This window comes from Monodelphis domestica, chromosome 6 (assembly GCF_027887165.1).
Source record: "Monodelphis domestica isolate mMonDom1 chromosome 6, mMonDom1.pri, whole genome shotgun sequence".
Lineage (NCBI taxonomy): Eukaryota > Metazoa > Chordata > Mammalia > Didelphimorphia > Didelphidae > Monodelphis > Monodelphis domestica.
Window position 1 is genome coordinate 264,883,434 of NC_077232.1, and position 13,758 is coordinate 264,897,191.

General features: G+C 43.3%; 2 protein-coding genes across 4 annotated transcripts in view; one reads left to right on the top strand and one right to left on the bottom strand.

Moving 5' to 3' along the window:
* Positions 1 to 532: 532 nt before the first annotated feature.
* On the bottom strand, positions 533 to 2,079 carry LOC100013341 (malignant T-cell-amplified sequence 1). The gene has a single exon (XM_001364168.4). The coding sequence runs from the start codon at positions 1,180 to 1,182 to the stop codon at positions 637 to 639; it is 546 nt and encodes a 181-aa protein (XP_001364205.1). The 5' UTR covers positions 1,183 to 2,079; the 3' UTR covers positions 533 to 636.
* Positions 2,080 to 9,435: 7,356 nt separating this feature from the next.
* EIF4E (eukaryotic translation initiation factor 4E) overlaps positions 9,436 to 13,758 on the top strand; it is a 62,185-nt gene continuing 57,862 nt past the window's right edge. Inside the window, exons 1-2 of one of the 3 annotated variants that reach the window (XM_056803165.1) lie at positions 9,436 to 9,939; positions 10,836 to 10,882. In XM_056803165.1, the coding sequence (XP_056659143.1) occupies positions 10,865 to 10,882 (18 nt within the window). In that variant the 5' untranslated portion in view covers positions 9,436 to 9,939; positions 10,836 to 10,864. Of the gene's footprint in view, positions 9,940 to 10,743; positions 10,883 to 13,758 lie in introns of those variants that run through there. The other 2 variants (XM_007495907.3, XM_056803166.1) reach the window with 2 other exon arrangements.

The following is a 13,758-nucleotide window of genomic DNA, read 5'->3' on the forward strand; positions in this document are numbered from 1 at the left end:
ATTTCATCCACAAAAGTGTCCTGGTAGGTAGGTGCTATGATTATCACCCCTATTTTACAGATGAGGAAAATGAAGCAGACAAAAGTGAAGTGATTCACCTAAGGTCACACACCTAGTATTTGAAGATCTAGGCCTCCATTTCCCCACAGCAAGCAGGCAGTCCCTGAATCACTTTGGGCAAGTCATCACCTTTCTGGGCCCCACTTTTATCACCTCTAAAATGCAGGGGTTGTGGGGCAGCTAGGTGGCACAGTGGATAGAGAGCCAGGCCTAGAAACAGAGAGGTTTTGGATTCAAATGTGACCCCAGATACTTCCTTGCTGAGTGACCCTGGCCAAGTCACTTATCCCCTATTACCTAGCCCTCACCACTCAGTTTGCTTTGGAACCATTACTTAGAACTGATTGTAAGATGGAACATACGAGTTAAAAAAAAATGGGGTGTTGAACTGTATGCTCCAAGGTCCCTTATAGCGCTGTAGAATCCTATATTTCATAGCCAACCAGGAAGGATCAAAGCACAGATATTCTTCTACTGTATAAACAGATCTTCTTTATTAATTTTGTAACCATGGAATTTATTCAACAAAGACAAAGAACAAAAGTCTTTCCTTGAGTCATGGGAGGCCCCAGGGGCTCACTTGTATGTCTTCATGTGCCACAGGCCATCGTTAAGGTAGTGAATGTTTTCGATGCCTATGCCCTTGTTGACCCTCTCGATGTCTTGGGCCGCCATCTTCATGACGCCCACACAGAGAGCATGCTGTTTGCCCTCAGCCATGATGGCCACCACGGTGTCGGCGGCAGCTGGGTAGAGCTGGGCGCCTGGGGAGGTCAGGCCAGGGCACATAATGTTGGCACCACTGAGCACGAACTTAATGGCGCCCTTGTCCACGCGCTGGTGCGGCAGGATGAAGGGGTATTTGTGAAGCAGCCTCAGTGTGGGGTAGAAGGGGCCCTCCCTCTGCCGGAAGAACAGCAGCTCCCCGTTCACAGTCAGGATCTCGATGTGCTCATGGCAGCGCACGATCTTCACAGGGTCCTTTTTGGGCATGATCTGGTTGAGCCACGGCTCGATGCCCGGGAACTGGTCCAGCAGCTGGTTCTTAATGCCCTTGATGACGGACGTCTTCAGCTGGATGCAGTTGGACACGTTTTCTTTCTCGTCAAATTTCTTAAACATGGTCGCGCGCGGGCCGGCGGGTCTGGACCGGGAGGAGCGGGAGGCGCGGCCGGGGAGCGAAGAGGGAGGGAGGCGAGCGCGGCAGGTGCCGGGGCACGCAGGGACCTCAACAAATTACTCACAGTGAGAAGGTCCACGAACGATGGCAGCTTCCTCGAAATGGCGTTAGGTGTCCAGTCAGGTCTGAACCCTCCGATTGCCTTCCCCACCAGCCAGTCCGCGGCTACCTCCTCAGCAAGCGTGTTGACACATGCTTTACGGCTTCGCTCACAGCCTGGGCGTACCTGGAGAATTCCTTTACGGCTTACGGCTATTCGCGCACGCGCTACAGACATGGTTCTGTGCCCGCGCACTTTCGCTAACTTTTAGGGTTCTTAAAAAGTCTAAGGAATATCATGGAACGTTTTCAGTTCTCAGTTCTGTTTTTTTTTTTTTAGGAACAAGTTTTTCTTCTTGATGTAAATCAGCAAACAGCTCAGTCTGAAGAGGGCGGGAGGGTGGAAGAGAAGTCTACGCCTCGGGCCCAACAAGCCACGTCGGGGAGGAATCTGAACTCCGACACTGGCAGCCGGCGATGGGAGGGGACCATGGACTGGAAAGCTTTCTGCAGAAGTGGGCTAGCCCCGGAATCCTAAGAAATGGGAAAGAGTAAAGGGGGACCAGCCAATGTCAGTGCAGAAGGGAGAGGGGGGGGGGGGCTCCTGGGCACAAAGTACATCCAATGTAGCTGGATTTTAAAGTGTCAGTCTCTTAGGAAAGCCTAAGAAGCTTGGAAAGATACTCAGTGCCAAGTGGTGAACAGCTTGAAATGCCAAAAATAATGTCTTTACGTATTTAGTGATACCATCGCACCTGTACTTTTTATTTTGTTGCTCCTAATAAATGTTTATTGATTGGGTTTACAGAGTTCGTTGTTGTCTTTTGTTTTTCTCCTGCCAAAATTTCCTCCACTTCAGTATTTCATTTTATATTACTTGAATTTCTTTCCAGGTATCTCAGCCCCTCTCACTCCTCCACACAGCATAGAAGGCATTATCTGGCAGACAGACATGTAGATATAGATTGTCTCAGAAGTTTGTTGACACCACAATGAGATGCTATAAATGCTTTGGAACACACAGGTTCTTTTTCTTCTTCCGGTGATCTAGGTGAAAGACTATTGCTGGGTCTAATATATATATACACACACACACATATATATGTACATATACATATATATAGGTATTGCTCTCCAAAATAATTGGATCAGTTCACAGTTCCACCAACAATGTACAAAACCTGTCATTTTGCCTTTCTGTCATTTTAGCCAATATAATAGGAGTGAGATTTCAGAATTGTTTTGAGTTTGTACTTACTTAATCAGAAGTGATTTAAGGCATTTTTTCGTGTACCTACATATGGCTTTGATTTTTTTATTAAAAAAAAATCCTGTCTGTTCATATCTTTTGCCCATTTATCAAATGGGGGACAGCTCTTATTCCCACCACATCTGTACTTTAAGAAAATCACTGGTACAGAGTGGATGAAGTGGAAAGAATCACAGAACTTCAGGAATTCACCCAACAAAGGCTAAATATACCAAAAAATAGTAAGAATTTAAATTGTCTGGCTTTAAGCAAATTAAAAAAAAAAGTTAAAACTATATAGGATGAGGAGGGACAAGGCAGCCCAACACAAATACTACAAACAACTGAAAACCAAGAAAATTCTCAGGAGACAAAAAAACCAAGAATGAGGCCAGTAGTGAAACCCAAGCCTTCAGTTATTGATAGAAAACCCTGAAGGAGGGCAGTGACCATTCTCTCCTTAAGTAAGGATACAAGAGATGAAATTTGAAAGGTATCCCAGATTTGGGGAAGCAGATTTCAAAGGACTGAGGAAAGACAGAATTCCATGGAGTAAAGTGCTACTTCCAAGAAGAATGGGAGATGCTCATGAAGTTCATAAGACAAAAAGGTATCATTCTAATGAAGCAGAAAAAAATATATCTGTCTCCAGAAACTTGTGGATGTACAGAGAGCACTCAGCAATCAATCTGGACTTAAATAAGAAATGTATAAAAAATAAAAACAAGAGGATGAGTACGAGTGTGGCACAGTCTGTAAAAAAGTGTCAGGAATGATAAGCTGAGAATGAATTAAGGCTGGCTAGGGAAGGACAATTGAAAGGGTTTTTATCTTTTCAAAATTATATTGGGTGGGGGCAGCTGGGTGGCTCAGTGAGCCAGGTCTAGAGACCGGAGATTCTGGGTTCAAATCTGGCCTCTGACTCCTAGCTGTGTGACCCCGGGCAAGTCATTTAACCCCCACTGCCTAGCCCTTACCACTCTTCTGCCTTTAGAACCACTACACAGTATTGATTCTAAGACAGAAGGAAAGGGTTTTTTAAAAAAGAAACAAAACTACATTGGAAATAAAAAGGCTGTAAGCAGAGCAAGAACTTTTACTTGGGGTGGATGAAGTGATGACAACAGGGAGGAGAAATACTCAATTCCTGTTTTGTTTGCTTTTTTTTTTTTGTGCCAAGGAGAATTACTTTTGTACTGGAAATGTCAGAACAAGCATGATTTATAGAGTTGATACACAGATAAGGAAGGAGTAAGAATAGCACCTAGCTGCCCATGAATTCAAGGTACCTGGTCCAGATGAACCACACCCAAAGACCCAGAAAGATCTGACATGATGAAAGAACAGGAAAATAAGGCAAGTATCACAAAATCAGAATCCCAATTTTCAAAAAAGTTAAAATGTATTCACTTTATATATAATATGCAAACTATAGGGTGGAGAGTTTGTTGTAAAAGTTCCTGACAACTAACTATCCAAAAGCAGAATCTGTTACCTCTGGTAGTCATGGGGTTCTTTGTCACTGTATGCCTTGTGTATGTTTTAAGTGGGGATTCTTTGGTGTTTAGGTTGGCCATGAAGATTCCTTCCATTCTCAAATTTTGTGACACCCTGAATATACTATAGTATAATTGTGACTAAAAATGTTTATAATGAGATTGTATTTCCTAGGTTAAGGGGTTATTTTAAACTAGAATATACCCTCTTGGGCCTATCTCAGAGAAAACTTATGTTTAGGCAAATATCAAAACTAGCTAGAAGTTGGTAACTAGGTGGAGCTTGGGTTAAGAACCAGGCCTAGAGACAGGTGGCTCTGGGTTCAAACCTTTTTTAAAAGGTATTTTATTTTTCCCATTACATGTAATAATTTCCCATTTAAGTTTTCCGAAGTTATATGATCCAAATTAGTCTCCCTTTCTTCCTTTCCTCCCTTTTCCCAGAGATAAGCAATTTGACCTGGGATATACATATATCATCAAGTAAAACATTTCCATATTTTTCATTTTTTAAAAAACCCTTACCTTCTGTCTTGGAATCAATACTGTATATTGGTTCCAAGGCAGAAGAGTGGTAAGGGCTAGGCAATGGGGGTCAGGTGACTTGCCCAGGATCACACAGCTGGGAAGTGTCTGAGGCCAGATTTGAACCTAGGACCTCCCATCTCTAGGCCTGGCTCTCAATTCACTGAGCTACCCAGCTTCCCCCCTGCCCCAATATTGTTCATTTTTTAAAGAGAATACCCATATGAAAAACAAAACCCCAAAATAAAAATTCTGGGTTCAAATATGGCCTCAGACACTTCCTAGCTATATGGCCCCGGGGTAAGTCACTTAACCCTCATTGCCTACCTTATCACTCTTCTGCCTTGGAATTAATACACAGTATTGATTCTAAGAAAGAAGGTAAGCTTAGAATTCAATTTTTCACATTTTCTTTTAAACTTTCTTTGTCCTGACTTCTCTATTTATCTTTAGGATACCATGTTTGTAGTCAGCCAAGTTTATCACTTTAGTCATCTGTAACTCTTTCTACCCATGAGCTGAATCTGTTTCTTCATTTGCAAATATAATTAAAATGGGATTGGCAAATATAATAAAAAATTGTTGTGGTTGCTGTTTATAAAAATTAAACTATGAGTCAGTAAGCAGGAAATATAGGAGGTAGAAAATATCACCTAGCTAAAAATAACCTAAGTACTAATTCTGGTGCCTCCAGACTGTGAGTGTGAATCCGAATTAGAATCTCACCAGAATCCAAAGTCCAGATCAGGAAGCCTAAATCTGAAGAGCTGAAGATGCTGAAAAACCACTGAGAACCATCAGTGCACAAGGCCAAGACCATCATGAATCCCACCAGAGCTCATGCTCCCTAGGGTAAAGGCCACCAAGAATGAAGAGCTAGAATAAAGACTCTGAATCTCTCTCAGGTTCCTGCTTATAGTTTTCTCCACCCATCAGCTCTCCTCATCACATCTCAGGAATCATTCATAGCCTTCTAATTTGCTTAGCACTGCAGGGGGTGGGGATATAGTGCTTGTGGCATGAACTTTATTAGTGACTTACTAAGTATTTAGTGTAAAGGGAAAAAGGGGCTAATTATAAAAAGGCTAGGCTGGATTACATTTTAAAATAGGGTCCCTAGGAATTTATTCCAGAGATTTATAATTTACAAAATATAGAGTGAAGTAAGAAAATCAGAGAGGATAGGGTAAGATATGTAGCCTAAGCACTAAGTAATTTACTCAACGGCCTGGCTCAACCTCAGGTAAGGAGAGTTAGTCCTTAGCCAGCTTTACATTCAGAATAAATGTTTTCAACCCCCTTCAGTTCAGTTCATTACATCCCAAAGTTTACTCTGAATCTTTTGATGCAGTGTGTGGTTTCTGTAGGCTTCTTTACGGCATTTTCTCCAAAGGATTCACTTCCTTGATTCAGGGTGTTGGCGAGTTTCTTTTCCTAAAAATCCGCCCCCCCCACCAAATTTTAAACTTTGGATTTTATGAAAATTATACATAAAACTATGGTCTTCTAGAGGGCTTCTGCCACTCTTAACTAGGCTTCTGTTACAACAGGTTCCTTCTTTATCTGTTAGTGTCTAATCTCCCTCCTTTCCAATACATTATCCTCATAGCTGGCAAAAGTAATCTTCCTAAAGCCCAAGTGTGATTTTCCTTTCTGCTCTAGAATCTTCAGTCCTGTTTCTCCCTTCCACTTTTTATCAGTCTAGAATAATATGCAAAGTCTTCCACCAGGCACCTAAACTTGCCCCCATCCTCTTATTTCATATTATCCTTTCCTCAAAAACTCTGCTCCATTCTACACAAATTTGACATTTCAGTTCTGTCCTCATGCCTTTGTATAAGTTTTTCTGGGTGTTTTGAATGTCATCCCTCCTGTCTGTTTTCACTGTCAGACCAAAAAAAAAAAAAAAGGGCTTTTCTGAGACACCCAGTCATTAAGTGTTTTCTCCCACTTAGAGTTATCTTGTATTTAGCTAATATTGGATTTCTTTGGTGTATAAGTTGGGACTAGAGAGTCAATGCACAGGTTTCCTTTTTACTCTCAAATAGTCCATTTCCAGATGAATATAAGATTTTCAAGGGTAGTAACATTTTGTTTCAATAATTGTGCATGGCTTTGTAAGCATTATATTTAATAAGCCATGAAAACATTCCTATCTTTTTTCAAATGAACCTCACTACCTACTTGCCTTTTTTCTGAGCCTTCAATGGAGGGAGAAGCAGAATGGTGAAGTGGGGGTGGGGAATATTTAGTTTGGATTCAAATGTCCTGAATTCAACTATCAGCTCTCCTGCTTATGTAATGTAGGGAAAGCTACTTATCTTCTCTGGTTCCATTTCCTCATATGTAAAATACTATACTTGATCTCAGTCAAAAGGTGGAGAAGAGATCTCATATGTAAAATAAGACTGGATTAAATCATCTCTAAGGTCTCTCTCAAGCTTTTATATTTGATCCTATATCTTTCCTAAAATGTGATGTCCAGCACTGAACAATAATTTCTAGATGTGGTTTGAACAGGGCAAAGTATAGTGGGATCATCACCTACTTATTCACATACCTCTACATGCATCACAAGATTGAATTAGCTTTATTGGCTGCCATGCTATTGTTAATTCCTATTTGAATCTGCAGTTTAAAAAAATCCCCTAGTTCTTTTCCAAATGAACCATGCCTCCTCATATCTTGTTTTTGTAGTTTTCAACACGTGTAAGACTTTACATTTATTCCTTCTAAATTTCATATTATGTTTCAATCCAGTGTTCTAGCCAATCAAGGCCTTTTGGAATCCCATCATCCAGTGTTTGCTATTCTTCTCATCTTTGTGTCGGCTGGGAATTTGACAAACACGTCAACTTGTGTCTTTATCCAAAACACTTGTTAAAAATCCCTGGGGCATACCATTGCAGATTTTCTCATAAAATGACATAAAGCCATTAATACTGACTCTTTGAATTAAGCTATCAACTAGCTATAAATTCTAATTGTACTTTGTCATATAGTTTATACTTCATCTTTTTCCACAAGAGTAGTATGCCAAATCCTTTGCTAAAACCCAAGTAAACTATAGCTACATCATTGCCCTATATTAACAGCTGAGTAACCTGGACCAAAAAGGAAATGAGGTTAGTCTGGCATGACCTGTTTTGGATGACACCATGCCAGCTTTTTGGGATTACTCCTTCTTTTAGATGCTCACCAATCATCTCTTTTGCAATCCATTCTGGAATCCTACCAAGATTAGAAATCAAACTCACTGACCTAGACCTTTCACATTTCATTCTCTTACCTTTTGGGAAATGAGAACTACCTCCCCCTTTCCCAAATTTTCTCCAAGATTTGCCAAAAATCACCTTTATACTAAGGTTCAGAATAATTTATTTCTTCAAATACTCTTTAATAGAAAGAAGTCTTTCTTCTTGGAGACTTGCACTTCTCAAGGGTGGCTAGACATCTTCTTATCTCCTTGTCTGGGATATCAACTAGTCATTTTTATTCTGCTCTTTTCAGATCTAAGATCATTCTCCTTGGCAGAAAAAATAAAAGTGAAAAATCCTGCTTTTTTTGTGATTATCAGATCTTATCTTCTTAACTCTGAGAAGTACCTCTTTTTTCTCCATTTCTCTTTTTTTTCCCAACATAGCTAGAAAGCTCTTTGTTTCCTTTTGCAGTTCTGGCTCATTCTAAGTTTAGCACTCGTATTAATTTAAGAGTCACATTCATATATACTATTAGCTGAGTTTGCTTCCATCTAAGTGTCTTTTAAAAATTAAATTCATAGGCGAGTTCCCAACTAAGTCGCCTAGTGAGGCAGATGGCTGAATTAAAAGAAGATTGGGATGATTAGATGCCTTTCAGCTAACTGGTCTACTACTATTGTTTTTCAAATAGTTCACAACTATTATTTGAGAACTTTAGTAGTACCAGTTGGGGAGTGAGAAAGCTCTGGTTAGAAATGCTGGATTTCTTAGAAAACCAATCTTGGAATAAGAAATATCATTACTTTTAAGGAGCAGCAGGTACTGTCCATCAAAATGTGAGAACTTAGTCAAAGCAGCTAGAAAATGCCTAACCTTTATTACCTTGTTTTTGTTCAGATCTACCAACAGAGAATTAGGAAGTATACATATTGTACTGAATATCCACTCTGACAGAGGCAAGGAAGATGCTACTAGTGGAAAAAAAATAGACATAACTGGTTTTTAGAAACTTTACAATCCAATGAAAATCTTTTAAATTTAGAAAAGATGAGATTAAAAGTACACTAAAGAAAACACAATCTAAATGAATTCTGATATTTCTGTCAATTAATTTGTTTTAAACAATGGAAAAAGGATCTGGATTCAAGGAAAGATATGATTAACAACTGGGGAAGTCTGCAAAAAGTTTTATTACATGAACTGATTTAATTTATGGGTAACTGGGGATTTCCATTTTTGCTTCAGAGTTCCTCTGGCCCACAATAAAGTCCCGCATAAAGAAAATAACCTTATAACATTTTGAAATAAGATAGTCTGATGTGGCTACTATCAAGGAAAATATCATTAAGATCAGAATTTATTGCTTTGAATATTTTAACTTAGTAAGGTATCTTTTATAAAGAAATCTTTTTATCTTCTTTTATTCTCTTAGAACTCCCAATATATGACAGACTACATCTATATGTACAGAATGGATGTCTTTGATACAACCACTACTTTTGACATTTAAGGTCAATCTATATATTAAAAGACGATGACTTTGGGGCTCATTGACAGCCCCAATTATGTGTAAGTCAATTCAGCTTCCATTATGCACTCAACAATAGGTATGACACAGCCTTGGATATCAGCTTCAGTATCAGCAGACAGGTATATGCCATAGTTGTACTTTTCTGAGACAACATTCTTAAAAGCATGGGAAATAGTGGTGAGGGGGGTTGTTCCTCAAAAAGCCCTTTTGGTAGCACATTATTAGATTTCTTTTTCCGTATCTGTTTTATCAATACACAGACTACAAGCAATAGCACCAACCTGGAAAATGACAGCTACCAAAAGCCATCACCCAGGGGGAGGGGATGCAGGATGAGAGATTAGTCAGGGGTGTGGGCAAATTCCAAGTTGCCACCATTCTTTAAAACCTCACAACCTATTTCACTGAAAATTGACCTTTTACTGAAGGTGAACTTACCTGGGGGGGGAGGGGGAATTAGACCTTGAATTTTTTTTTAATTGTTAGGGCAATTGATGATTACATAGCCAACAAAAAGAGGGAAAAAATCCAACAGGTAGTTTGAGCAAGCAGCAGCGGAGCGCGGCCTCCTCCCGGGCCTTCCCGAGCGCTGCGGCCGCTTCTCAGGAGGCGTCGTCATTTCTGGAGTCGGGGCCGCCGCCGCCGCGCGCCCTTGTGAGGTAAGCCATCTTTGGGCCACAGGCGGGAAAGGCAGAGGCCCCTGCAAGGCTGTCACTCGCCTAAGGAGCGTGAGGCAAGGTCCAGGGTCATTGTTAGCCAGGCCCCGCCAGCCCGGGCCGTCAGTCCGGCGCTGGGTGACCAGGGCCGCCGGGTGCTGCTGCTCTGGGGGGGGGGACTGGCCTCAGGCGCCTGACGCGGCCGGACAGCGAGTACCAAAGCCCGATTCCCGCCCCCGCAGCTAGAGCCCGCTCCGGGCAGCTCGTCCCCGCCCCCGCGCAGGCATGGCCGGGAGGCGCCGGCGCTAGCCGCGCCCGCCCCGCGCCGGCCACACGTCCCCGCAGCTTCTTTCCCTTCACGAATAAAAAAAAAGAGAATGAAGGCGGCCGTGAGGACCATGGTGGCGGGGGGAACGAAAGACTCCAAGTGAAAGCGGCCCTGGGGAGCCTTGCCGCGGCGCCCAGCCAATGAGGTTTCTTCCTGTGAGCTGAGCCCACGGGGACGATGGGAAGCCGGGAGAGCCGGGGGCCGGCGGCGCACGGGCAGCTCTAACGCAGAGGAAGAACGCAAGACGGAGGAGACCCCCTCCAGCAGCAGCCTCACTTTCGCAGCCGGACCGAGCCCCACCCCCCTGCCTCACCTTCCTAGCCCCACTCACCCGCCCCGCCGCGCCTCCTCCGTAGCCACGTGATCAGCCCTTCTCTTCCTAGCCGTCCTCCTCAGTTAAGGGGAGGGGAGGAGAGGAAAAAAAGACTCCACTTCCCAGAAGCCCCCGGTTACCCAACGCACCCGCCACCTTGCGCAGGCGCCGCCCGGGCCAAACGGACACGTTCGTCACGTGGGGGCGACCGGCCAATCCGGTTTGAATTTCATTTTTTTACTCTCACCCCCCCTTCAGGAGCGGTTGTCTGATCAGATCGATCTAAGATGGCGACTGTGGAACCGGTGAGTGTTGCCTTCGGCCCCCCCCACCCCCTACCGGGTCCCCGCGCCCGGTTCCCCTGGGGCCCAGGAGACTCCGCGGGGACGGCGCTCCCGGCGCGCACGCATCTCTCGCTGCCCCCTCCCCCTCCGTCGGGCGCTGACCCTCTCTGGTGGTGGCGGCGGCTGGGGGCGCCGGGGAGGCGGCGGCGGCGTGTAGCGCACACATTCTAGTGGGGGCAGACGAGACGGGAGAAGAGAGGTGGGGGAGGGGCGGCGGGGAGCCAGCGGCGGTGGGAGCGCGAGGTGCCCAGATGGGCGGTGGGGGCACGGGTGGGGGCAGGGTGGAGAGAGGGTGCCGGACGCTGGGTCGGGGGCCCAAGCAGGGGGAGGAGGCGGGATCGGGTCTCTCTGGTTGGGACTGGCGGGCTGGGGGCGGGCGCGAGAGGCTAGCGAGGAGGGCTAGCTGTGGGACTTGGAGGAAGCCGGCCACCGGCTGCCGTAGGGGCGTCCGCCGGGGATTCGCGAGGTCGGGAGTTGGTGGAGCGGGCGGCGGCACGCGCGGAGGGCCCGGACCACGCCGGCCGAGGGGCGGGAGGGGCAGGCGCTTAGGGCTCGAGAAGCCCGCGCGAGCCGCCTGTCGGGGTTGGCGGCGCGTGGGACCGAGGGTGGGGGGTGGTTGGGGGCGGCTCCATATCGGGTTTCGCGATAGTGGCTTTTGGGGAAAAAACCGTGCCAAAACTGGAGCGGAGAGCACATTGTTCTCTGTGCCGCCCGGGCTGTCATGGAGAAGCCATTGGGGGCTGGGGAGCAGTCGCGGCCCCTACGAGGCCTAGTCCACGCGCTTCTGGGGCCGGGCAGGGGCCGGCTTACGCTTCGAGGTTTCGACTGCCCTCCATTCATTCAGCCTTGCCCCCGTTCTGCGCATTGCGCATGCCTTGGAGTAGTGGGAAGAAGGCTGGAATCTTCAATTCCTCGGAGTCCAGATGGATTGGGAAATTTGCCTTCTTGGGCTGTACTAGGGAGGGCGGAACTTGTTACAAAACTGGATCTTTTATTTCTTGCCGGTTTCTTCTCTCCACCTTACTCAAGCTCCCCTTCCAATAAATTTCAGGCAGGTCCCATTTTAGACTGAGAAGCAAACTGATCGAGGGCAGGAAATATCTCTTCCCTTCCCCCCAATCCCCCCATGGAGATAGAAACATGTGTCACAATGTGGGGCTTGCCATCTGCCCCACTGGCTGAAACCTTTAAAGCCCCTACGTGGCAGTTTTGAATCTATATAACATCCAGGCTTTAAAACCATCTTAATGTCAATTGAACTAACTTATTAGTTTCATAGTAGATAACAAAGTCTTAATTCTTTCAGCACTTTTTTTCCTTTACAGGTATCAGTTTTCTCTTTTATTGAGGAGTGCTTTCTTAGTTTTCCATCCCTAGTTGTGTTCATAAGAACCATAAATTTATATCGTTTTTGTTATGTATTGAAAAGTAGTTACAGTTGTGTATTTTATCTTTGGAACATACCGTTTTTCTATTTGTGTTTGGAAAACCTATTACCTGACTAATATTAAAATTATTTTTTTATACTCACATACATATTATTTAATAGTTCATTTAGGAGATGTGGTCTAGTATATGAGTCAAGATCTTCATCCAGGTACTTAACTCCCAAATAATATTTCTTATTAGTTTGTTCTGGACCCTTCCCCTCCTCCCCCCAAGCCCTGTACAAAGTGGGTTTTTTGAGTAATCTTAATTGCCTCTACACCACAATGATATTTTTTGATAAAGGGTTGATGGCAGTGTAAATATTTAAGGCAAATGTTGAGGAATATATTATATTTAGAATTTGCTGCAACCAAAAAGAAGCAAAATGTTTCCTTTTATTTATTAAGATAACTGTTAAAACATTTGCTCTTTCTTGTATTTATTTCAAACTGAACCTGGTGTAGCATCCACTATACTAGGTTATCCATGGAACCAAGGTAGTAATAAGAGTAATTTTCCAAGACTATTATGCTGTTGCTTTCATTGTCACATAACCATTACTATGTCAGAGACTATAGTTGAATAAATATTGTGGGTCTTTCATTCTTGAGCAACACTTCTGTCAGTTGTAAAGTTGTTCAAAACAAAATCCACTGGCCATTTAATGAAATTGTTGCAAATTTCTATTGTATTTCTACAATGTCTGAAAGTGCCTGTAGTGCGCAGACCCTTGGAAATAATTTGTATATGAGAGTAGAACTTGGAGTTGTGAGGAGCTGGATAATAGTGGAGGCCATATTGGATCTGTGTAGATTCAGATTATGCATAAAATTGGACTTGGACTATTTTGTTCATACTTATGGGTTCTTAAACATATAAGAAGTCATCTTGTGTTTATAACTTAGGTAAAGCTTTAAAACCTTCCTGTTCCTCAGTTTGTAAAAAGAGGAGGTTTTGATGGGAGCAGCCATTCTTAAATCATTTTTGTGTCTTGGACCCTTTTGATAGTCTGATGAACCCTAGAGAGACCCTTTTTCATAGTATATTTTTTACATTTACAATTGCAGGAAATGCTAAATTTCAGCTAGTATTTAGTGAAAGTAAAATAAAATGCTTTTATTTCCATTCATGTACCTCCTGTAGAACTGAACCCCTAAAGAACCCTAGATAAAAATTTTTTTCCATGTTTTTACAGTTAAAGAAACTTACTGACTCTAGAGAGTAGTGGTTATTACTTTTAAATTAATATGGTTTTTGGAGGTACTTATGTTTTAATGAATATTTACTGTTAATTGCCCAGTTTTCAGAAAAATCTTAATTTAAATAATAGAATCTTATAAGTAAATTAAAACAGTCCTAGATTGCTATCTACTAGATCTGCATCCTATAATTTGAAAAGCTAGGCATTT